This window comes from Callithrix jacchus, chromosome 2, assembly GCF_049354715.1.
Source record: "Callithrix jacchus isolate 240 chromosome 2, calJac240_pri, whole genome shotgun sequence".
Taxonomy (NCBI): Eukaryota; Metazoa; Chordata; class Mammalia; order Primates; family Cebidae; genus Callithrix; species Callithrix jacchus.
The window spans coordinates 70,929,837-70,954,232 of NC_133503.1; the positions used below are offsets into that span (position 1 = coordinate 70,929,837).

General features: G+C 42.1%; 1 protein-coding gene and 1 non-coding gene across 7 annotated transcripts in view; both read right to left on the reverse strand.

Moving 5' to 3' along the window:
• Positions 1 to 21,596, reverse strand: part of SIMC1 (SUMO interacting motifs containing 1) — a 76,761-nt gene extending 55,165 nt beyond the window's left edge. For 5 of the 6 annotated variants that reach the window (XR_013532036.1, XM_078364719.1, XM_008990413.5 and 2 more), the window contains exon 1: positions 21,367 to 21,596. Coding sequence is in view for 3 of the 6 variants with exons in the window: in XM_008990413.5 (XP_008988661.2) it covers positions 21,367 to 21,495 (129 nt within the window). In the remaining 3 variants the exon portion in view is untranslated. Of the gene's footprint in view, positions 1 to 2,363; positions 2,475 to 21,366 lie in introns of those variants that run through there. The other variant, XM_035290718.3, reaches the window with a different exon arrangement.
• A 2,380-nt stretch (positions 21,597 to 23,976) lies between these two features.
• On the reverse strand, positions 23,977 to 24,139 carry LOC118152006 (U1 spliceosomal RNA). Its single transcript, XR_004740383.2, has one exon. It is a non-coding gene; the product is annotated as a U1 spliceosomal RNA (small nuclear RNA).
• Positions 24,140 to 24,396: the final 257 nt, after the last annotated feature.

Below are 24,396 nucleotides of genomic sequence, written 5' to 3' on the forward strand. Positions count from 1 at the left end.
TGCTTTAAAATCTATTTTCTCCGCTACGAGAATTGCAACTCCTGCTTTTTATTTATTTATTATTTATTTTTGCTCTCCATTTGGTTGGTAAATCTTTCTCCATCCCTTTGTTTTGAGTCTTTGTGTATCCTTGCATGTGAAACAGGTCTGGATGTAACATGCCATTGGGTTTTGGCTGTGTCTTTTGATTGGGGGATTTAGTCAATTTAAATTTAGGGTTACTGCCATTTGATGTTGACTGGCTGTTTTATCCATTCGTTGGTGTAAATTCTTCTTTATGTTGGTGCTCTTTACTTTTTGGTGTATTTTTAGAAAGGCTAATACTGGTTGTTTCTTTCTGTGTGTAATGCTTCTTTCAGAAGCTCTTGTAAAGCAGGCCTGGTGGTAATAAAATCTCTGAGTTCTTGCTTGTTCATAAAAGATTTTATTTTTCCTTCAGTTGTGAAGCTTAGTTTGGCTGGATATGAAATTCTGGGCTGAAGGTTCTGTTCTTTGAGAATGTTGAATATTGGCCCCCACTCTCTTCTGGCTTGTAGAGTTTCTGCTGAGAGATCTGCTGTAAGTCTGATAAGCTTGCCTTTGTGGGTAACATGACCTTTCTCTCTGGCTGCCCTTAGTATTTTCTCCTTCGTTTCAACCCTGGTGAATCTAACGATTATGTGCCTTGGGGTTGCTCTTCTTGAGGAATATCTTTGTGGTGTTGTCTGTATTTCCTGGGGTTGAATTTTGACCTGCTTTGCTAGTTCAGGAAAATTTTCCTGAATAATATCCTGAAGGGTATTTTCCAGCTTGGATTCATTCTCTCCGTCGCATTCAGGTACACCTATCAAACGTAAATTTGGTCTTTTCACATAGTCCCACATTTCTTGGAGACTTTGCTCATTCCTTTTTATCCTTTTTTCTCTAATCTTTTCTTCACGTTTTATTTCATTAAGTTGGACTTTGACCTCTGATATCCCATCTTCTGCTTGAACAATTCGAGTGTTTAAACCTGTCCATACTTCTCGGAGTTCCTGTATTGTATTCTTTAGTTCCATTAATTCACTCATACTCCTCTCTAAGTTGTCTATTCTCAATAGGATTTCATCAAACCTTTTTTCAAAGTTCCTAGTTTCTTTACGTTGGGCTACAACATGGTCTTTTAACTCACCGAAGTTTCTTATTATCCATTCCTTGAAGAGTGATTCTGTCACTGGGATGCGCTCGTTCTCCATCAAGCCTTGTTCCATTGTTGATGTGGAACTGTGATATCTTTAGAGGGAGAGGCCTTCTGATTTTGAGTATTCTCAGCTTTTTTACACTGGTTTCTTCCCGTCATTGTAAATTTATCCTCCTGTCTCTTTGAAATTACCAACTTTCAGATTAGGTCTCTTGAGTGGGCGTCCAGGTTGTTAGTTCCCAGGGCCAGAGCAGCGGCGTTAAAACTGATGGTGCTTTTCTGCCCAGGATTCTCCTGTCGGGCTTCCTTCTTGTGTAGGTAGTAGGCGACTCTGCCTTCCCGGGGCTCCAAACCTCGGTCAGAAGGGAAACCGGTCCTGTTTACTCTGCGCGGAGTGCTCTCGCGCCAAGGTGCTGTCACAGCGGCTGCGCCGGGCTCTGGTGTCCTGCTGGGGACCCGTGCAGGTCCTCCGAACCTGTTTACTTTGATCCGAGAGCTGCCGCGCCGAGGTGCCGGCGGAACTGCTGCACCGGCCACGAGAGCCACGCTGGCCACCCATGTGTTTCCTCCACTGGGGGATCTCCTGCTCCGTGAGCGACCAGAATTTGTCTGAAAGTGTGGCGTCCTCTAGTTCTCCGCGCCTTCCCTGAGAGCTGCAATCCCGGGATGTTAGCGATCGGCCATCTTGGATCAAAATCCCCCTGTTGAGTTTTAACTTGCATAAGGCCTATTACCCCTTTCTTTTGGCCAATCCTTCCCTTCTGGAATGGGAATGTTTACCCTATGCCTGTACAGACCTCATATCTTAGAAGTCAATAACTTGTTTTTCATCTTACAGGTTAACAGCTGGAGGAAATTAGCCTTCAGTCTCAGATGAGATTTTGCATTTTTGAATTGATAGCAGAATGAGTTAAGGCGTTTGGAAACTATTGGGAAGGGATGGTTATGCTTTATAACATGAGAAGGATATGACACTTGGGGGGCCAGAGAAAGAATAATATAGTTTGGATATTTGGTCCTTCCAAGTGTCAGGTTAAAATTGGATCTCCAATGTTGGAGGTAGGACCTGGTGGAATCATATGGACGGATCCCTCATAAATGTCATGGTGCCATTCTCAAGGGATTGAGCCAGTTCTCACTCATAGTTCCTATGAAATCTGATTGTTCTCTTTTCTTTTCCTCCTTCTCTCACCATGAGACATGCCTGCTCCCCATTCACCTCTGCCATGATTGGAAGCTTCCTGAGGTCCTTACCAGAAGCAGATGCTGGTGTCATGCTTCTTGTTCAGCCTACAGAATTAAGAGCCAAATAAACCTCTTTTCTTTATAAATTTACTCAGCTTCAGGTATTCCCTTATAGCAATGAAAAATGGACCGAGACAGCTATTCTGAATCTTTTGTCTTTCCATATAAACGTTATAATCAGTTTGTTGATGTTCACAGAACAAATTGCTGGGATTTTGATTGGGATTGCATTGAATCTACCAATTTAGTCAGGAAGAACTGACATCTTGATGACATTGAGTTTTCCTATTCACAAACATGACATGTTTCTCCATTGACGTAGTTCTTCTTTGATAACCATCATTACGATTTTGTAGTTTTCCTTATAAAGATCTTGAGGATATTTTGTTATATTTATACCTATTTCTTCAAGTTTTGGGAGTGCTAATGTAAATGGCAATATATTTTTCACTTTAAATTCCACTTTTTCATTGTTGGTATATAGGAAAGTGACTGACTTTTGTATGTTAACCTAGTGTTCTGCAAACTCACTATAATTGCTTGCTAGTTCTAAGAGGTGTTTTTCTTGATTCTTTGAGATTTTCTATATAGACAAATCATGTCTTCAGTGAACAAAAACAATTTTATTTCTTTCTTCCCTATCTGTATATCTTTTCTTTTTTTGAGACAGAGTCTCACTCTCTTGCCCAGGCTGGAGCGCAGTGGTGCAATCTCAGCTCACTGCAACCTCTGCTTCCTGGGTTCAAGTGATTCTTCTGCCTCAGCCTCCCAAGTAGCTAGGATTACAGGTGCTCACCACCATGCCTGACTAGTTTGTATATTTTTAGTAGAGACAGCATTTCACCATATTGGCCAGGCTAGTCTCGAACTCCTGGCCTTAAGTGATCTGCCTGCCTTGGTCTCCCAAAGTGCTCAGATTACAGGTGTGACCTGCCACGCCTAGCCCTGTATCTCTTTTCTTTTTTTTCCTTTCTTCTTTTCTCTTCTCTTTTTTCTCCTCTCCCCTCCCTCCCCTCCTCTGGTTGCATTAGCTAGGACTTCCAGTATAACGCTGAAAAGGAGTGATGGTGAGAAGACATCCTCGCCATATCCCTGATCTTAGTAGGAATGCTTTAAGTTTTTCACCATTAGGTATGATGTTAGTAGCAGTTTTTTTGTAGATGTTCTTTCTGAAGTAGAGGAAGTTCCCCTCTATTCCTAGTTTGCAGGAAGGTTTTATCATGAATAGGTGTTAAATGCTTTCTTGGCATCTATTGAAGGGATCATGTGATTTTTCTTCTTTAGCCTACTGATGTGGTGAATTGCATTAATGAATTTAATTGATTTTCAAATGTTGAATCAACCTTGTATACCTGGGAGAAATCCTACTTGGTCACGATGTATAATTATTTTTGAGCATTGTTGGATCTGATTTGCTAATACTTTGTTGAGGATTTCTGCATCTGTGCTCATCAGAGATATTGGTCTGTAGTTTTCTCTTATAATTTCTTTTCTTGTTTTGGTATTAGTGTAATGCTGGTCTCATAGAGTTAGTTAGGGAGTAGTTCCTCTGCTTCTATTCTCTGAATTCATTACGGAGAATTTATATCATTTCTTCCTTAAATGTTTCTTGGAATTCACTCACCAACCCATCTGGGCCTGGAGCTTACTGTTTTGGAAGATTATTAATAATTACTGATTCTATTTCTTTATTGGATATAGGCCTACTTAAATTATCTACTCATAAACCCTTTTTTCCTTTTTTTTTCTTTTTTTTTTTTTTTTTTGAGACAGGGCCTTGCTCTGTATCCCATGCTAGAGTGCAGCAGGGTATGATCTTGACCCATTCCAACTTCCGCCTTTCAGGTTCAAGAGATTCTCCTGCCTCAGCCTGCAGAATAGCTGGGATTACAGGTGTGTGCCACCACACTTGGCTAATTTCTGTATTTTTAGCAGAGATGGGGTTTCGCCATGTTGGCCAGGCTGGTCTCAAACTCTCAGCCTCAAGTGATCCATGCACCTTGGCCTTCCAAAATGTTGGGATTACAGGTGTGAGCCACTGCGCTCGGCCATCATACACCTTTTACAACAATTAAAAAGTATTTGTTCTACCCAAACGGTCTATAAGCTTAATAATTACAAACAAAATTCCAATGGGATTTAAAAAGTAACAGATAAGATGATTCATTAGTTTATTTGAAATAGAAAAAGCAGGCAGGCGCTAGATAACTGTAGCTATCTAGAATAGAAATGACAGGGGCAGATTCTTACGTAAGAATTTCTTACCTCTATTTACAATTTATTATTATTATTATTATTATTATTATTTGAGACAGTCTTGCACTGTTGCCCAGGCTGGAATGCAGTTGTGCAATCTCAGCTCACTGCAACCTCCATCTCCAAGGTTCAAGTGATTCTCATGCCATTGCCGCCAGAGTAGCTGGGACTACAGGCCCTTGCCACCACTACTCCCAGCTAATTTTTGTATTTTTAGTAGAAACGGGGTTTTGCCATGTTGGCCAGGCTGGCCTGGAATTCCTGGCCTCAAGTGATCCTCCCATCGCCCCCTCCCAAAGTGTTGGGATTATAGGCGTGAGTCACCATGCCCCATCTATTTACAATTTAAAAATAATGTTTACAATTTTTTTTTTTTGAGATGGATTTTCACTCTGTCACCCAGGCTAGAGTACAGTGGAGCAATCTTGACTCACTGCAACCTCTGCCTCCCGGGTTCAAGCAATTCTCGTTCCTCAGCCTCCCAGGTAGCTGCACTACCATGCCTGGCTTAATTTTTTTGTATTAGTAGAGATGGGGTTTTCCCATATTGGGCAGGCTGGTCTCGAACTCCTCACCTCAAGTGATCTGCCTATCTCAGCCTCCCAAAGTGCTGAGATTAATAATGTGAGCTACCATGCCCAGCCTAATGTTTATAATCTAAAATGGGAAAAATTTATTTTTCGAATGATATGCTTATGTACCTTTAAAACATAAGCAAACCAGAGAACCCATTGGAGGGTAGAGGGTTTCCTTCTAGAGTGAAGGAAATGTTCTAAAATTAGATAGTGATGGCTGCATAACTCAGAGAATTTTATGGTATGGTATGGAATTATACCTCAATAAAGTTGATATAAAAGGACCCACTGGAATAAAGTATCACTTTACAAATAAGCTAATATAAAAATACAAAACTAAATCCCTCTCACACAGAGGAAAACACTTTGTCTTCATGGGTAGCCAAACTCACCGACCTCCCAAAGATAGTCCGGGTCAAATGAGGGATGTTGGAAGCAACCTGCAGGCTTATAAGGAAGCTGAACTTGATTTAAGACCCAAGTTAATTTCACATCTGATGTATTAAAAATGTAGATGAATTCTGCTTTCTATGATAGCTCCATACAGCTGTAGTGAATATTATATTAATAAGTTCACTAATTTATATTTGGGGGAAGGGGTTGAGAAAGAGAAGGTAATTTTTTTTTTTGAGATGGAATCTCCCGCTGTTGCCAGGCTGGAGTGCAGTGGTGCAACCTCGGCTCACTGCAACCTCAGAGTCCCTGATTCAAGCCATTCTCCTGCTTCAGCCTCCCAAGTAGCTGGGATTACAGGCAAACGCCATCATGCCCAGCTAATTTTTGTATTTTTAGTAGAGACCGGGTTTCACCATGTTGGCCAGGATGGTCTCCATCTCCTGACCTTGTGATCCGCCCCCTCAGCCTCCCAAAGTGCTGGAACTACAGGCGCGAACCACTGTGCCTGGCCCAAAGAGAAGGTAATTTTAAAAAGTACCTGATAAGAGTTAAAAAATATATATATAGCTGGGTGTGGTGGTACACATCTGTAATCCCAGCTACTCAGGAGGCTGAGTCAGGAAAGTCGCTTGAACATGGTAAGTAGAGTTTGCAGTGAGCCGAGATCACATCACTGCACTCCAGCCTGGGTGACAGAATGCAACTCTGTCTCAAAAAAAAAAAAAAAAAGAGTTTTAAAAAACAGGCTGGGTTCAGTGGCTCACGCCTGTAATCCCAAAACTTTGGGAGGCCAAGGCAGGTGGATCACGAGGTCAGGAGATTGAGACCATCCTGGCCAACACAGTGAAACCCCATCTCTACTAAAAACATTAAAAAAAAAAAATTAGCTGGGTGTGGTGATACATGCCTGTAGTCCCAGCTACTCAGGAGGCTGAGGCAGGAGAATTGCTTGCACTCGTGAGGTGATTGCAGTGAGCCAAGATTGGGCCACTGCATTACAGCCTGGGTGACAGTGTGAGACTCCGTCTCAAAAAAATATATACCAAAACCCAAAAAGTAATTTCTGGATTAAAAAACTCTGGAGGGTCTATTTTTTCAGATTTACACAATTAAAAAATAGAATTAGGGCTGGGCACAGTGGCTCGCGCCTGTAATCCCAGCACTTTGGGAGGCCGAGGCGGGTGGATCACGAGGTCAAGAGATCGAGACCATCCTGGTCAACATGGTGAAACCTTGTCTCTACTAAAAATACAAAAAATTAGCTGGGCATGGTGGCGCGTGCCTGTAAGCCCAGCTACTCAGGAGGCTGAGGCAGGAGAATTGCCTGAACCCAGGAGGCGGAGGTTGCAGTGAGCCGAGATCGCACCATTGCACTCCAGCCTGGGTAACAAGAGCAAAACTCCGTCTCATTAAAAAAAAAAAAGAATTATATTTTGACTTGCTTTTTTCCACTTAACCATTTCCTTCTAATATCTCCACTTGATGTTCCCTTGGAAACCTGGTATGAGGTTTGAAAGTGTGCCCCAGAATCTTAAAGATGGAGACGAGTGATGGTAAACCTGCTCTACTAGTTAGCATCTGGTTGAACCTATTTAGTTTCCTCATTTACCAAACCGGGATAATAATACTACCTACCTCGTGGGGATGCAGTGAAGATTATGAGTTAACCCAAGTAAAGCACTTGACATGGTGCCTGACATAAATGCCAGCTATTCTTATTATGCAATGCTTACTAGGATTGATATGTTCAACCCTACATGGCACACAGTCATTCAGAATCAAAACACCAGCTCCACAGTAAGGCACCAAACCCAAGGAAGTCTTATAGTTTTACTAACCACCAAGAAGCAAATCTCATAAAATGAAAGTTATAGTGTACTTCTGCTTAGAAAGACAGTATTATTAAGTTACTAACTCTCCTTTAATTATTTATAAAACTAATGTACTGGTTCTGAACTGGTGCAATTTTACCCCCCATCCAGGAGCTATCCGGCAATGCCTGGAGACATTTTTGGTTGTCAAAAGTTGAGGGGTTACTACTGTCAGACATCCAGCAGGTAGAGGTCAGAGATGCTATTAAATATCCTACAGGACAACCCTATCAACAAAGAATTAATTGGCCCAAAGAAGCAATCTAATGCAGTCTTTGACAAAGTTATTCTAAAATTCATTTGGGGGAATAAATGGGTACAAGCAACCAAAAAATTTTTTGAGGAAAAATAGTAAGGAGACACATACATACATATGTATGTATTCCCCATATGTTGAATTGTAATCCTCAAGGTTGGAGGTGGGGCCTGGGGGAGGTATTTGGGTCATGGGGGCAGATCCCTCAAGGCTTGCTGCTGTCTTTACAATAATGAGTTATTGCAAGATCTGGTTAAGTCTGCGGCACCTTTGCACCCCCACTCTCACTCTCTCACTCTCGCCATGTGATGCGCCAGCTCCCAATTAGCCTTCCATTATGATTGTATCCTTAAGTCTCATCTTCAGGATAGAAGGTAAGCAGATGCCTGGCACCATGCATCCTGTACAGCCTTTGGGACTGTGAGCTCTTTTTTTTTTTTTAATCAACTACCCAGTCTCAAGTATTTCCTTTTTAAAAAACTTTAAAATGTGTAAGTTTTTGATCGATCTTGAATTAATCTTTTACATAAGATGAGAGATGAGGATTCTCAGGTATATCTTTATAGCAATGCAAGAACAGCCTAACACACCCATAATGCTTTATGAAACCCCAAAAGATATACCAAACTATAAAAGAGGAAAGTTATGGCACTGAATAAAATCAATGACACATAATCAAAAACCCAGAAACACAAGTAAATAAAATAATTTGGTATAAAAATGTGTTACAGGTCAGGTGTGGTAGTTCACACCTGTAATCCCAGTGCTTTGGGAGGCCAATGTGGACAGACCACTTGAGGCAAGGTGTTTGAGACCAGTGTGGGCAACACAGTGAGATCCTGTATCTAACAAAAAATTAATTAATTAATTTTAAAAAATTAGCCAGGCATGGTGGTGCATGCCTACAGTCCTGCCTACTCAGGAGACTCAAGGTAGGAGATCACTTGAGCATAGGAGTTCAAGTCTGCAATGAGCTATGATTCTGCCACTGCACTCCAGGCTGGGTAACAGAGTGAGATTCTGCCTCAAAAAAAAGAAAAGTGTTATAAATAATTGGAGAAAAAAATAACTGTTTAAAAATGATTGACAAAATTGATAACATATTTTATAATCTAATATCTGGAATGTTTCTATAAAACATATACAACCAGGATGTATCCTATAATTAATGTGTGCATTTCATGTGGTAGTGTTTCTTTTTAGAAAAGCTGTTCTACCTTGAAGGCCTAGAAAAGTTGTTTTCCTCCAGTATAACCTGATCTCCCCTCCCCTCCCCCCTCCCTTGCCCTCTCCTCCCCTCCCCCTCCTCTCCCCTCCCCTCCCCTCCCTTCCCCTCCTTTCCTCTCCTTTCTTTCTTAAAGACAGTCTCACTACGCTGCCCAGGCTGGAGTGCGGTTGCGAGATCTTGGCTCACTACAACCTCCACCTCCCGGGTTCAAGCGATTCTCCTTTCTCAGCCTCCCAAGTAGCTTGGGTTATGGATGTATGCCACTACACCCAGTTAGTTTTTTGTATTTTTAGTAGAGATGGGGTTTCGCCATGTTGTCTAGGCTGGTCTCAAACTCCTGTACTCAAATGATCCTCTCACCTCGGCCTCCCAAAGTGCTGGGATTACAGGTATGAGCCACTGTGCCTGGCCTTGGCTTTCTTGATGTGTCCGAATTGTTCCATGTAACCCAAAACTTTCCCATGCTTTTACTAAGAGCCATGTACAGTTGAGCTTTAAACAACATGGGTTTGAACTGTGTGAGTCCACTTACATGAGAATTTTCTTCAAACAAACATGGATTGAAAATACACTATTCTTCAGCTGTGAAACCCAATATGGAGGGCTGACTTTTTTGCATCTGTGGGTTCTGCGAGGGCTAACTGTGGGACTTGGGGATGTCAGAATTTTGGCATCTGCAGTCAGTCCCAGAATCAATGCCCTGCAGATACTGAGGAACAATAGTATTCCTCTGCTCAAGTTACCAGTTTTCCTGTTTAAAGTTCTCTATAATATGGTGTACTACCTTGGACATACTCTTCCTGTGTCTGATTAAATTCAAGTACCTTTTCATCAGGTTTATGACTTCCAGGTTACCTAAACAGGCTTCCCATTTGAAGAAGCAATCATACTGTAAGATGTTTTTCTTTAACTTTTTGGTAACTGGCCTAAGAAACAAAGATTTAATGTTTTATCAAGATAGTTTCTTGTATAGTCTTTATTAGTTCTGAATACTGAGGAAAACTGAGCTTTGAAAGAGTTTTAAAATTTTTAAATATATATATTCATGTAACTTTCTATAGTGTTTTAAAATCTTTATCACTCTGGTTAAATCAATGATTATTGTTTCACAGTGATCTGTAATCATGTTTTTAATCTTTTAACATTGTTACCTGGCTTCCCCAGGATCAAATTCTAAATTAAGTTTTTTTGACCTTGAACTAACTCTGGGTGTACCAGAGGGTCCCAGAACTTCTCAAAGCTTTATAAAAGAGACATACCGAACTAAATCAGGCTTATTTAAGATACTGAATTATACAGAAAGCAGTGTCAAATGACAAATGATGCTAGATCTTTTATCTGTTACATTTATGGATATATTATTGATACATTTGTTCCAATATTGCATAGAATTCCTAAAAATCTAATGTCAGTCACAATTCTGGTTACTATGTTGTATGCCACAAAAATAATCACATTTCCGTGTTATTTTCTGGTTATGGTAGACTTTCATCAGATTTTAAACCAAAGCTATTCTCTTTCGTCTATAGTTATGATTCTTCTCTAAAAGCATTTACAATTAGATTCATGAAAAACACTCTAATAAATACTCTTAAATAAAGGTTCCTAGGAAGAAAAATCAATGGACTAAAATATGTTTTCAGAACTGTAATGAAGAAATTGATGAATTCATGAAATTACTAATCAGGATCAAGCAGAACAAAAATTAATTACATGAGATTAAGTAACAGATGAGGATTTTTTTTTTTTTTTTTTTTGAGATGGAGTTTTGCTCTTGTTGCCCAGGCTGGAGTGCAATGGTGTGATCTCAGCTCACTGCAACTTCTGCCTTCTGGGTTCAAGTGATTCTTCTGCCTCAGCCTCCCAAGTAGCTGGGATTACAGGCATGCACCACCACACTTAGCTAATTTTGTATTTTTAGTTGAGATGGGGTTTTTCCATGTTGGTCAGGCTTGTCTCAAACTCCCGACCTCAGGTGATCCGCCTGCCTCAGCCTCCTAAAGTGCTGGGATCACAGGCGTGAGCCACAGTGCATGACCCTGAAGATAACGTTTTTATGACTTTTATTTGAAACATTATTGGTTCTTTTTTTTTTTTTTTTTTTTTTTTTGAGGTGGAGCCTTGCTGTATCGCTCAGACTGGAGTGCAACGGTTTGATCTCAGCTCACTGCAATCTCAGCCTCTGGAACAGCTGGGATTACAGGCACTCACCACCATGCCGGCTAATTTTTGTATTTTTAGTAGAGATGGGGTTTCACTATGTTGGCCAGGCTGGTCTCAAACCCCTGACCTCTGGTGATCCGCCTGCCTTGGCCTCCCAAAGTGCTGGGATTATAGGCATGACCCACCATGTCTGGCCAGGTTCTTTATTTAAATATTTTGTTTTCTAGATTTAAGGAAACCTTTTCTCTTAAGCTACTGATAGTTTATAGTAATTTAGTATACTTTTGTAAACAAAAGTAGAAACATTTTTTCTCCGAATTTGATTCCTCTAAAATTCAGAAACTCTCCATGAGTATTCTTATTTTTTTATGGCAAGAGTTATTTACATAAGTTTATTAAAAATTTGCTCTCTCTTTATAACAGGATGCAGTTGGAAACACTGGTTGTATTACTAAGGCTTTGACTAGAGCATCATATTTGAGAATGTGCATAGAATGCCTGGCTTCAAGGGTTCCCAGCCTTACAGAGAGTAAGGCTGTTAAATACATTTGTTCTTATATTATAGCCCTGTGCATTGTCTTTGAGTTCCTGTTATATACCCGTAGACAGAACTAAATTCTTCTAGAGTCCTCCAATCTTACTTTCTTCCATGAAATTACTAAAAACAGGAACTGCTCTGTTCCTGAAATCTTAAAAGCTAAAACTAGATATATTTTTTGTTTGTTTGTTTTTGAGATTAAGTCTTAGTCTGTCGCTAGGCTGGAGTACAGTGGTGCAATCTTGGCACACTGCAACCTCCGCCTCCCGGGTTCAAGCAATTCTCTTGCCTCAGCAGTCTCAAGACTGCTGGGACTATGGGCGTGCGCCACCACGCCTGGCTACTTTTTTTGTATTTTAGTAGAGACAGGGTTTTACCATGATGACCAGGCTCGTCTCAACCTCCTGACATCATGATCTGCCTGCCTGGGCCTCCCAAAGTTCTGGCATTACAGGCGTGAGCCACTGTGCCCAGCCTAACTAGATACATTTTTAAGGGGCAAGTCTCATGGCTGATGATGGCTCACACAGAATGTTCACCAAATCATCCAGTGCCATAACCAGGGACATTCAAAACTGCAAACCAGGACAATAAGTTGACATTTTCATGCTGCAGACAGCTTTTCCCTAGATGTTAGAATAAGACTAGATATCATAATCAGACTCCTGCTCCTCTTAAACCTACCTTTTCCACTTGGCAGGATAACAGTGTAACTGAAATTTCACAGTCAGCAGCTTCTGCTGGTAACTTGACAGAAACTGGTCCAAGGGATCCTTTAGTCCATCTAGTTGGTGACTTTGGCAACATCCCTAATACAACTGTTGCTCTCTCTGTTTTAATTCCTCCCAGTTACGGAATATGATCCTAGATGATAAAATTGCTCTATGTTATCTATTAGTTTAATAAAGATATTTCTGTGTTATTGCTAATACTTTATGCTGTATCTAGATAAAGGCATCTGGGAAAGTTGAGATTCATATATGCAAAATAAGAAAAGAGGCCACATGGTTACAAAAGGTGTCATCTAATTCTCCACGACCATTTGATTTATTCAATTGATTCAAAGATTCAATCGAACCTTGAAGCCTAGGTTCACGGCTCAAAACTATTATGCAAACTGAGATTATCATTTTACTTTGTATTTTTCTTTTTAAACTTTGTACCTGTTACTTGTTAAAATCCTGCCAAACTACAACTCCTAACAGAATAATGCTGGCCCAGCACTTTGAAGTGATAGAAAATACCTATGGAACTGATAAAATTAAACTTAATAATAAACTCCAGGTAAACTTAGCTGAAGAGCCACTCGCTCCCAGCCTCCCTTGTTGCTCAAAAGTGGCTCAAAGAGTTTTGCTGCTAACTCTTAGTTCTCAATGACTCCCTCCAACATGGAACCAGACCAACAATCCAAGATAGTTCTATCCTGGCACTGAGGGCTATCAAAACTAAACTACTGACAGGTGCAGTGGCTCATGCCTGTATTCCCGGAACTTTGGGAGGCCAAGGTGGGTGGATCACTTGAGGTCAGAAGGTCGAGACCAGCCTGGCCAACATTGTGAAACCCTGTCTCTACTAAAAATACAAAAAAATCAGCTAGGCATGATAGCGCACACCTGTAATCCCAGCTACTCGGGAGGCTGAGTGGGAGAATTGCTTGTACCCAGGAGGTGGAGGTTGCAGTGAGTTGAGATCATTCCGCTTATGTGACAGTGAGACTCCATCTCAAAAAAACAAAAACAAAAACAAAAAAACCTTGAATTATTATATAAGCTGATTGACTGGCAATGTTTTTGGGAAAACATCTTGATCAAGAGGGAAATGTGAAAGTATTCAGCATCAAAATGGAGTCGCTTGTGTTTAAAAAAAAAAAAACAAAAAAAAAAACCTTGACCAAATAGAGCTAGGGAAGGCCATGAAGGGAGCCTTATTATGCACACAACCTTACGCAAAAAAAATACTTCCATGAGGACATCTGCCCAGCAACAGCCTGCCTGACCTTGGACTGGAGCCACCCTTGTTAATCCTTGTAGTCAAGGATAATTATCTCAAAACAATTATGTAATTCTCTTCTTTATTTTTTTTTTTTGAGATGGAGTTTTGCTCTTGTTACCCAGGGTGGAGTGCAATGCCACGATCTCAGCTCACTGCAACCTCCACCTCCTGGGTTCAAGTAATTCTCCTGCCTCAGCCTCCCGAGTAGCTGGGATTACAGGCACGTGCCACCATGCCCAGCTAATTTTTTGTATTTTTAGTAGAGACGGGGTTTCACCATGTTGACAGCATGGTCTCAATCCTTTGACCTCGTGATCCACCCGCCCCGCCTCCCAAAGTGCTGGGATTACAGACATGAGCCACCACGCCCGGCCATCCTCTTCATTTTTCTTAAAAAGCTTTTGCCTTCCTTTACCTCTCTGAATACACACATAGTTTATTATGGCTCACATATTCCCATTTCAATGTCATTCCTGAATAAATATCACTTTCTTTTAGAGAGTCTGTGTCTGTTACTTAGGTTGACATAAGCATGACAGTTAAGAAATAACAAAGAAAAGGAGTGGTAGGGCTGGGCATGGTGGCTCACACCTGTAATCCCAGCACTTTGGGGGGCCAAGGCAGGTAGATCACCTGAGGTCAGGAGTTTGAGACTAGTCTGACCAACATAGTGAAACCCCCTCTCTACCAAAAATTAGCTGGGTATGATGGTAAGCACCTGTAATCCCAGCTATTCAGGAGGCTGATGTAGGAGAATCACTTGAACCCTGGAGGCAGAGGTTGCAGTGAGCCAAGATCATGCCATTGCACTCCAGCCTGGGCAATAAGTGTGAGACTCTGTCTCGGAAAAAAAAAAAAAAAAAAAAGAAAAGAAAAGAGTGGTAGAATTGACTACATAAAAATGTAAGACTTCTGTAATAAAAAAAAAAATCAAAAGTGGAAAGAAAACTGTAACAAGTACAACAGAAGGCTATAGTTTCCTAGTAAAAATTACCACAAACTAGGTGGATTTAAGTAACAGAAATTTATCCTCTCCAATTATGGAGGCTAAGGCCTGAAATCAAGGTGTCTATAGAACCATGTTCTCTTGAAGGCTCTGGGGAAGAATCTGTTTCATGCCTTTTCCTTAGCTCCTGATATTGCCAGCAGTCCTTGGTGTTCCTTGGCTTACAGCTGCATAATTTCAATTTCTGTTTCCACTGTCATATGGCATTCTTCCCCTGTGTCTTCACATGTTCTTCCCACAAGGACAGCAGTCATGTTGGATTAAGGGGTCACCCGACTCGGCATAACCTCATCTTCACTGATTATATCTGCCAATGACCCTATTTCCAAATAAGGTCACAATCTGAGGTAGTGGGGGGGTTAGACTTCAGCATATCTTTCTGGGAGATACAATTCCACCAATACCTATATACGTAGATTTTACAAATGAGTAAGAAATGTTGGCCAGGCGCAATGGCTCATGGTTGTAATCTCAGCATTTTGGAGGCTGAGGCAGGAGGATCACTTTAAGTCAGAAGTTTGAAACCAGCCTGACCAACATGGTAAAACCCCATCTATACGAAAAATACAAAATTAGCTGGGCATGATGGTGAATGCCTGTAATCCCAGCTACTTGGGAGGCTGAGGCAGGAGAATTGCTTGAGCCAGGGAGGGGGAGGTTGCAGTGAGCAACCTCCAAACAAAAAACAAACAAAGAAAAGAAACAAAAGAAATGTTATAACACCCCAGCAGAAAAATGGGCAAAGGACAAGCACAGGGAATTCACACACACACTCTACATGTTTCCAATAAACATAAGCAAGATGTCTGGCTCTACTATGTGAGCACATTCCCTTATCTCCAACCTCACTAGCTGCTCTTCCTTCCTTGGGCTATGCACTATGGTGTTCCCCTTGGGCTAGGTCCTGGATGCTCTTCCTCTTGTTGCCTCAACCAAGATAATTTTATCCAGACCACAAGACTAAATTTGTATCTCTAGTCAGGACTTTTCCTTTGAGCTCTAAACTCAGTACAAATGTCATACTTGGCATCTCCAGTTGGCTATCCCACAGACATCGTAAGTTTTATACCTTCAAAACAGAACTCTTAAATCTTTCCTCTAGCCCTGTTCCTCCCAAGTCTGCTTCATTTCAATGCATGACACCAACGTGCATTCAGTTGCTCAGGTCAGAACTCAGGGCATCCTTCTAATTCCTTCCTTTCCCCTTGCTATCCACATCCAAGTTATCAGGACCTGTTGATTTATTTACTAAATATCTACATCCCTCCACTCTCCCAGTCTGTACCACCACTCTAGTCCAAGCAACAGTGATCTCTGGCCTGGACTATTACTGCCAACTTTCTAACTGATCTCCCTAATTTCACTCTTCTCCTCTTACAGTAGGGTGACTACACTTCTGGTTTGTTTGGGACAGTTCTAGTTTTCATCTGTTGCTTGACATCCTGGTCCAGTTAGTATCCCCTTTCATTTGCAAAAGGTTCCCATTTGGATGATAAATTATGTGGTCTCCCTACCTTACCATCTTTTCTTTTTACAGTAGCTAAAGTCAGCTCTTAAAAATATAAATGAAATCATGTTACTGTCCTGCTTAAACCTTCAAAGATTTCTTACTGTATTACAATAAAATCCAAATTCTTTACTGTGGTCTCCAAAGCCCTATAACCAAACCTACCTACTTCTCATCTCTTCCAACTCTGTCCCTCAATCATTACATTCCAGCCTCACTGGCTTTTCATTCTTCCAGTAAGTCATGCTCATTCCCACTTCCAACTCTTTGGTTCTGTTGTTCCCTTTGACAATGCCTTATTCTTCTATATATCATAACTAATTTGTTGTCATTTTAGTCTCAGATCAAATATTAACTCTTCAGAGAGGCCTTCTCTGAAAACACAATGAACTGTTCCCAACTCCACCAAAGTTACTCTCTATTATAGTGTTCTCTTATTTGTTAGTTTGTTTAGCGCCTGACAAACTAGAATAGAATGTAGTCCATTATCATCTTTTCACCTCTGGTCCCCAGGGTTAGAGCATATGCTCAATAAATATTTATTGAATAAATGAATCATAATCGATGAAAAAAAAATGACATCTTATGGAATCTGGCTATCAAACAGAAAAGATTAAAAGAACAAAAGTATCTTATTTTTTCCCTAATATTCTGTAATATCACCTGACATTACATTTATGCAATTGTTGACTGTTTGTCTCCCTCGGTAAAATAAAATCTCCATGAGGGCAGGGACTTCATTTTGTTCACAGATGTTTTCCCAGCACCTGTAAGAGTGCCTGTTATAATAATAAATGTTCAATAAATATTTATGGAATAACTTAACAATACCTAGGGGTGACCAGGCAGCAGAGAAAGGGATATGACTGACCATATACCACTCGTAAGAATATTAGTGCAAAATTTCTGTAGGAAATTTGGCAATACAGTTGACTCCTGAACAACGCAGGTTTGAACTGCATGGGTCCACTTACAAGAGAGTTTTTTTCAATGAATATATTGGAAAAGTTTTGGAGATTTACAACAATTTGAAAAACTCACAGATGAGCTGTATAGCCTATAAAAATTGAAAAAAATAAGAAAAAGATACGTCTTGAATGCATAAAATATATGTAGCTACTAGCCTATTTTATCCATTTACTACCATAAAATCAACACAAATCTATTATACAAAGTTAAACTTTATCAAGATTAATGCACACAATCACTTGCTGACCATACATAGTGACATCTGCAGATGACAGAATGTAAAGATGCAACAGTAAATCACAACTGCATACATTTTTTAAAATTTATTTTTAAATTTTTTCTTTTTTAAAAAATTTGTATCATAACTGCATAAAATTAACCATAGAATATACTGTACTACTGTGATAGTACCTCCTGTTGCTGTTCTGGTGAGCTCAAGTGTTGTGAGTATCCACTTAAAATGCCACGTGACACTAATCAATTTCTACATTACTATCTAGTAAACTGTATCACAGTAAAAAAAAGTTCTCTCCTGTTTTGTTTTGTTTTTTCACATTTTTTATCATGTGTAGGGTAGTATCGTAAACCTTGAATAACACCATGAAACCCATACAAAGTATTACTAGTGATGCTGGATGTATTCTAAGAAGCAGAGAAAAATCATGACATTATAAGGAAAAGTTGAATTGCTTGAGATGTACCATAGATAGAGGTCTGCAGCTACGGCTGTGCACTACTTCAGATAGATGGTTCATCTTATAAACAGACGATGTAAACTTATGGCATTGACAAATACAGTATAGTACTATAAATGCATTTTATCTTCCTTATGGTCTCAACATTTTTCTCTAGCTTACTTTATCATGTTTATATAAAACATATAACATACAAAACATGAGTTACCTGACTGCTTATGTGATTGGTAAGGCGTCCAGTCAACAGCAGGCTAATGGTAGTTAAGTTTTTGGGGAGGAAAATGTTATATGTAAATTTTCAACTGCACCAGGGGTTAGCAATCCTAGCCTCCATGTTATTCAAGGGTTAACTACATATATCAAAAGAAGGGCACACCTTTTGATTCAGCAATCTAACTTCTAAGAGGAACTTAATAAACAAATGATAAGAGTAAAAAGATTATGAGGGAATTTTTCACTGGGTTCTTGGAGAAAACTTAGAAATGAAAGCATGATATCCATTAAGAGGAGGTCATAAAAACATGTATGGGGAGTACACATAGGTATGTATGTGTGTACATGTGTATTTACAAGTGAATGTTTACATAGACATACATTAAAATGTTGGTCATCTTTGGATGGCGAGATTACAGGCAGTTTTAATTTTCTTCTATATATATTTATAAAAATTGTATAATTAGATCATCAAAATTAACTATCTGAAAATGTTCTGCTTTTTTTTTTGAGATGGAGTCTTGATCTGTTGCCAGGCTGGAGTGCAGTGGTGCAATCTAGGCTCACTGCAACCCCTGCCTCCCGGGTTCAAGTAATTCTTCCGCCTCAGCCTCCCGAGTAGCTGGGACCACAGGCACATGCCACCACGCCCGGCTAATTTTTTTGTATTTTTAGTAGAGACGGGGTTTCACCATGTTGGCCAGGATACTCTCGATCTCTTGACCTCGTGATCCACCCGCCTCAGCCTCCCAAAGTGCTGGGATTACACATGAGCCACTGCACCAGCCAATGTTCTGCTTTTATAAATAAAGCAAACAAAACCCCAAATTAAAAAGCCATGGAAAACACAGAAACACACCTCATCAACTCAATGAAGACTAAAGGCCAGGTTAAGAATCAAGAGTTCAGAAATGACAACTGCGGTATTAGAGATGGCTTTCTGACTTCTTAAGCTCAAGCAAGTTACTCCCCTTTAGTCAATATTAAAAAAAAAGAAACATGTCAAAGTCGTTTCCTTTATTTCATGGCCTGCGAAGCTAAAGAGGGATAGTCCAGGGCTTAGAAATAACACAAAAAGTGGCAAACACCATCATTTATGTGAGACACTTTCCTTGCATTTGTCTCATGAAAAATTTACAACCATCCTACCAGGTAGGCATTAATGTTCTCAGGCTCAAAAGCTGAGAGCTGACAGAACTTTCCAAAATAGTTGGAAAATATCAACTTTCAAATAGTTGCTATGTGGAAGATATTGATTCAGAAGTCTCTCCGACCTCAGAGCCTTCAGGAAAAACTAGAGAGAGAGAATGGCACTTTTAGGCTTTATAAATAACCTTGCAAGTCTCTCAATGTCTCTGATCTTTTACATGGTTATCATACCACCCTTATCGAATTTGCAAGAAAGATAAAACAAGAATAAGCTTGGAGCTTTCAGAGAGCTGGAATAAATATCTGGAGAAGCATGAACTGCATCTGGAACTTGCAGTTCATTTCCATTCAATTCAAAAGGCTCAAGATCAAAATGCTTGCTTGAATGGTCACAAGGGTGGGGAACAGTGAGCAAGTATGTCCATGTACGTGTGTGAAAGCCCACAACAGACTGGGATAAGGATGGCATCTGACCATTGAGGAAGGAAGTGAACCAGAATGAGGGAAATTGGACAACAGCTGGGAGGAAAGGAAGCAAGTGGGAAGGACAAAGTTAAATGGATACTGAGAGAAGGGGTTATTGGAATGAGGAGGAACTAGGAGGAAAGCAGTATTTTTTTCCTGCCACCTTTTTTCTTTCTTTACTCTTTTCCTTGATGATTTCAGTCACTATTAGGGCTTCAATACTCCTTTCTGTTTGGATGATTGCCAAATATCTCCACTCTTGCCTTTTCTCCAACTACTGAGCTGGCCACATCCATCTACATTTCCTATTAACCCTATAAATCCAATAGGTCCAACCCGAATTCAGCATCTCCTTCACCCCCAGCCTGCTGCTACTTTTGTAAGCACTTCCCTTATTCTTATCAAACATCCATCTAAACCGTTTTCTCTCCCTGTATTCCTTCAATTGTTCCTTCATTCAGCAAATAATTATTGTGCATCTATTACATCCAATACATTTAGCCACAACCCTAGATACAGCCATTCACTCATGAAGTCGGGTCATTTCTATCTTGGAAATCTCTGACTACCTCATCAGCGGCCTAACTCAACTAAATTTGTTACTGAGATGTACTGAGAACCCCTCTTGCTTGAAAAATAATATATGTTAACTGGGTTTGCATGCTATTCATTCTATAGTGATCATCTAGCACTTAGCACTGTACCTCGGTCACAGAAGGGGTTCCCAATGGAGGTTTAGGGACTGTAAACCAGCTAGAAAGGAAACAGGAGCAGCAGAAGCTAGGAAACGCCTTGAAAGAGTATTTGCATAGGAAGCATGGTAAACTCTATGATATATACACAAAACATCAGCTTGATAATCCTTATGTTTCTGGGGGGGGTGGCTCCCAAAGGTGTGGGAGATCGTTGAAGGCCTTCTGATAGAAAGCTGTCTACCTCCCATCCCTTGAGTAGGTCCTCGATAGCCACCTGATGAATGTTTCACCTTATGAAGGGACCGTGGATATTGTGTTCTCCACTGTATCCCCCAGCCCCTGCAACATCTGGCCCACAGTAGGGGTTCAAGAAACATCTATGCAGGATTCTCGAAAGGCAGAGTTTCACCACCTCATGACGGACAAATATGACGGGGTCTAAGAGAAACAAGTAGTGCGCCGTTTCCTTCTCTATTCCTGCAGGGCATGGTACACGGTAAATGTTTGCTAAGGAAATAAATTGCCCTGCTGCACAACTCCAGAATCGGGCCCCTTGCTCTGTAGCCAGGCCCTGGAGCGCGGCCACCATCTGGCCCAGGCCCGCGCTTCCCTCCCTCCTAGCCTAGGCTCCTGTTACCTCCCTGCACACTCTGTGCCCACTACAAGCCAATTACGCGCTCCCGTGTTTCTGTCTCGGCCCGGCCAGTACGCCCGAGCCCCATGTCCCGCCGAAGCTCTGAGGACGCCCGCGACCCAGCCTGAGACCCCGGCCCCTCCAGCAGGCGCACCAGGGCATGTGCTCGGCCGCTTTCCAGCCGCAGTCCTCTCCGGCTTCAGCGCTGAGCCCGGGAGGCCCCCGCCGCGCTCCCCTGGGCCACAGAGGCCCAGAGGCGGCAAGGCGGAAAGCTGTGAGGCGCAAATGGCGGGCCGCGGGCCCAGTCGAGGGTCGCGAAGACGCGCGCCGCCAGCCGAGGCGACGCTCACTTACCACCGTCCGGCGGGGCGGCGCGCCGGAGGACCGCGACTGGGCCCTGCGCAGCCTCCGCGTCCGGGCCGGGCGGGCACTCCCGGAGCTCTCAGAGCCGCTGTCGTCCGAGATCACGATGAAGTCCTCCATGGCTGCGGGCCCCGACTAAGCCAGCGCGCGGACGGCCAGCGACCCATGCGGCGGCGACGACTACGGTTCGTGCTTCTGAGGCTGCGGCTGCGACTGCGGCTGCGGCTCCGGCGGCGACAACCCGGGACGTCACCACGCCGGCCCCACCCCGATCCCCGCCCCTCCGGGCCGCAAAGCCCCGCCCACCGGCGGCGGGCGGGTGGCGGCTGGGGTCAGGGTCCCGGTTGCAGTGCTTGACGGTGGCGCTGGTCCTCCCTTTCCAAGGAGGAAAAAAATAACAGAAAAGGCAGGGCGCGGTGGCTCACGCCTGTAATCCCAGCACTTTGGGAGGCCGAGGCAGGTGGATCACGAGGTCAACAGATCGAGACCATCCTGGTCAACATGGTGAAACCCTGTCTCTACTAAAAATACAAAAAATTAGCTGGGCACGGTGGCGCGTGCCTGTAATCCCAGCTACTCAGGAGGCTGAGGCAGGAGAATTGCCTGAACCCAGGAGGTTGAGGTTGCAGTGAGCCGAGATCGCACCATTGCACTCCAGCCTGGGTAACAAGAGCGAAACTCCGTCTCAAAAAAAAGAGAAAAATGGAGTCGTAGCCGGCTTCAAGCCAGTGTTAGGGGCAGAAGTACGAGACGCCAGGGCTGTGGGGGCTTCCCCACCTGCTTCTAACTGACAAAAACGTGAAGAGAGGCACGCCCAGCCCCAGCTTGGCCCAGGTGTGAAGCCGCCTCCCCGACCGAGGGCCTCGACTGAGAGGGGTCCTGGCTCCCAAGTCACCGAGGGTAGGCGACCTGGCTTCTGGTCGAGCGAGGGAAGAGAGAACCCACTTTTTAGTGCGCATGCGCAAGTGTATTTGTAGGCTAACTGCCTGGAAGTGGACTTGCTGGGGCGAAGGCCATGTTTTTGTAGTTTTGATAAATGATGCCAAATTACCCTCATAAATCGTACCAAATTTGCTGTTTCAGCAACAATATGTGTCTCTCAAGACTTTAAACTGAGATTTAGAGCAGGGATGTCCAAGCTTTTGGCTTCCCTGGGAAGAATTGCCTTGGGCCGTGCATAAAATATGCTAATGATAGCTGATGACCTAAAGGACACGAGTGGCAAAAAAAAAAAAAAAAAAAAAAAAGTCTCATAATGTTTTAAGAAAGTTTACAAATTTGCGTTGGGCCACATTCAAAGTGGGTTGCTTGCAGCCCAGGCAGGGGGTTAAACAAGCTTGACTTAGACAGTTGTTCACTTGGTAAGATCAGAAGCTGAAAAGGTGCACAAAAGAAGCCATGAGGTTGCAGAGGCCATGAATAATTATATGTTATGAATAAGCAAAGGTTATAAGGATTAAAAAGGTTGTCCCAGTAGAGGAATCAGTGGGTAGTTGCTGGTTGGTTAGTTGTAGGGCAGGACCATTAAAATAAAGACAGGACCTATTGCTAGAATAAATGTGGGGCATTGATAAAATCCTGCTGCTCAGGCTCCAACAATTTTGCAAAATATCTTGATAGATCCAAAGAAAAATGTGTTTAGCAGGAGGGGGATTTTTTCCTAAAGGAAAGGCTATTAGGTGCTCTCTAAGCACCATCTAATGCAGTGATTTTCACACTGTAGTGAGCATCAGAATCACCCAGAGTGTTTGTTAAAACGGATTTTCGGCAGGTGCAGTGACCCACGCCTATAATCTCAGCACTCTGGGAGGCTGAGGCAAGCTGATCACTTGAGGTCAGGAGTTTGAGACCAGACTGGCCAACATAGTGAAACCCTGTCTCTACTAAAAATACAAGAATTATCTGGCCATGGTGGCAGGCACCTGTAATCCCAGCTGCTTGGGAAACTGAGGCAGGAGAATTACTTGAACCTGGGAGGCGGAGGTTGCAGTGAGCCGAGATCGCACTGTTACATTCCAGTCTTGGGGACAGAGCAATACTTCATCTCAAAACTACAAAACACAAAAACCCCAACAAAACACAGGTTGCTGGGTTGCTGGTATGGTTTGGATCTGTGTCTCCACCCAAATCTCATGTTGAATTGTAATCCCCAATATTAGAGGTGGGGTCTGGTGGGAGATTGGATCATGGGGGTGGTTTCTTATTAATGGTTTAGTACCGTTTCTTTGGTACTGTCTTTGTGATAGTGAGTTCTCTTGAGATCTGGTTGTTTAAAAGTGTGTAGCACCTTCTACCTCACTCCTTTCTCCATGTGTCGTCCTCCACTCTCCCGTCCCCTTCTGCCTTGATAGTAAGCTTCCTGAGGCTCTCCAGAAGCAGATGCTACTATGTTCCTATACTGCTTGCGGAACCGTGAGCCAATTAAACCCCTTTTCTTTATAAATTACTCAGTTTCAGGTATATCTTTATAGCAATTCGAGAATAGACTAACATCGCACACCAGATTTTCTGATTGAGAAACAGAATTGTTGGAGTGGGGGCCTGAAATTTGCATTTCTAACAAGTGCCCAGATGATATTTTTTTTAAATAAATATTTTAAACAGGGGAAAGTGAGAACGCAGTTCCCACTAACACAAATTATGCAGTCAAGTTTCCCACATTTGGGGAAATCGCAGGGGTCAGCACATCCAGAGTGCAATGAATAAGTCTCACCCTGGGAAAACCACCTTCGTGATCATGGTATCTCCCGTGCCAGGTAAGTATAAGTGATGTTAATACTGCTAGTCTGGGGACCAAACTGTGAGAACCACTGGTCTGGTGGACAGGGAGTTTATGCCCAGCAGATTTCAGACATTCTAGTCCTATGGGTGAAGTCACCCTTGTGAAAAGATTCATTAAGTTGTCTTCATCTAAAGCCATTCAACATCTAGGTCTGTGGTCTCTCACATCTGTTATCCTGGCACTTTGGGAGGCCGAGTTGGGAGAATAGCTTGAGGCCAGGAGTCTGAGACCAGCCTGGG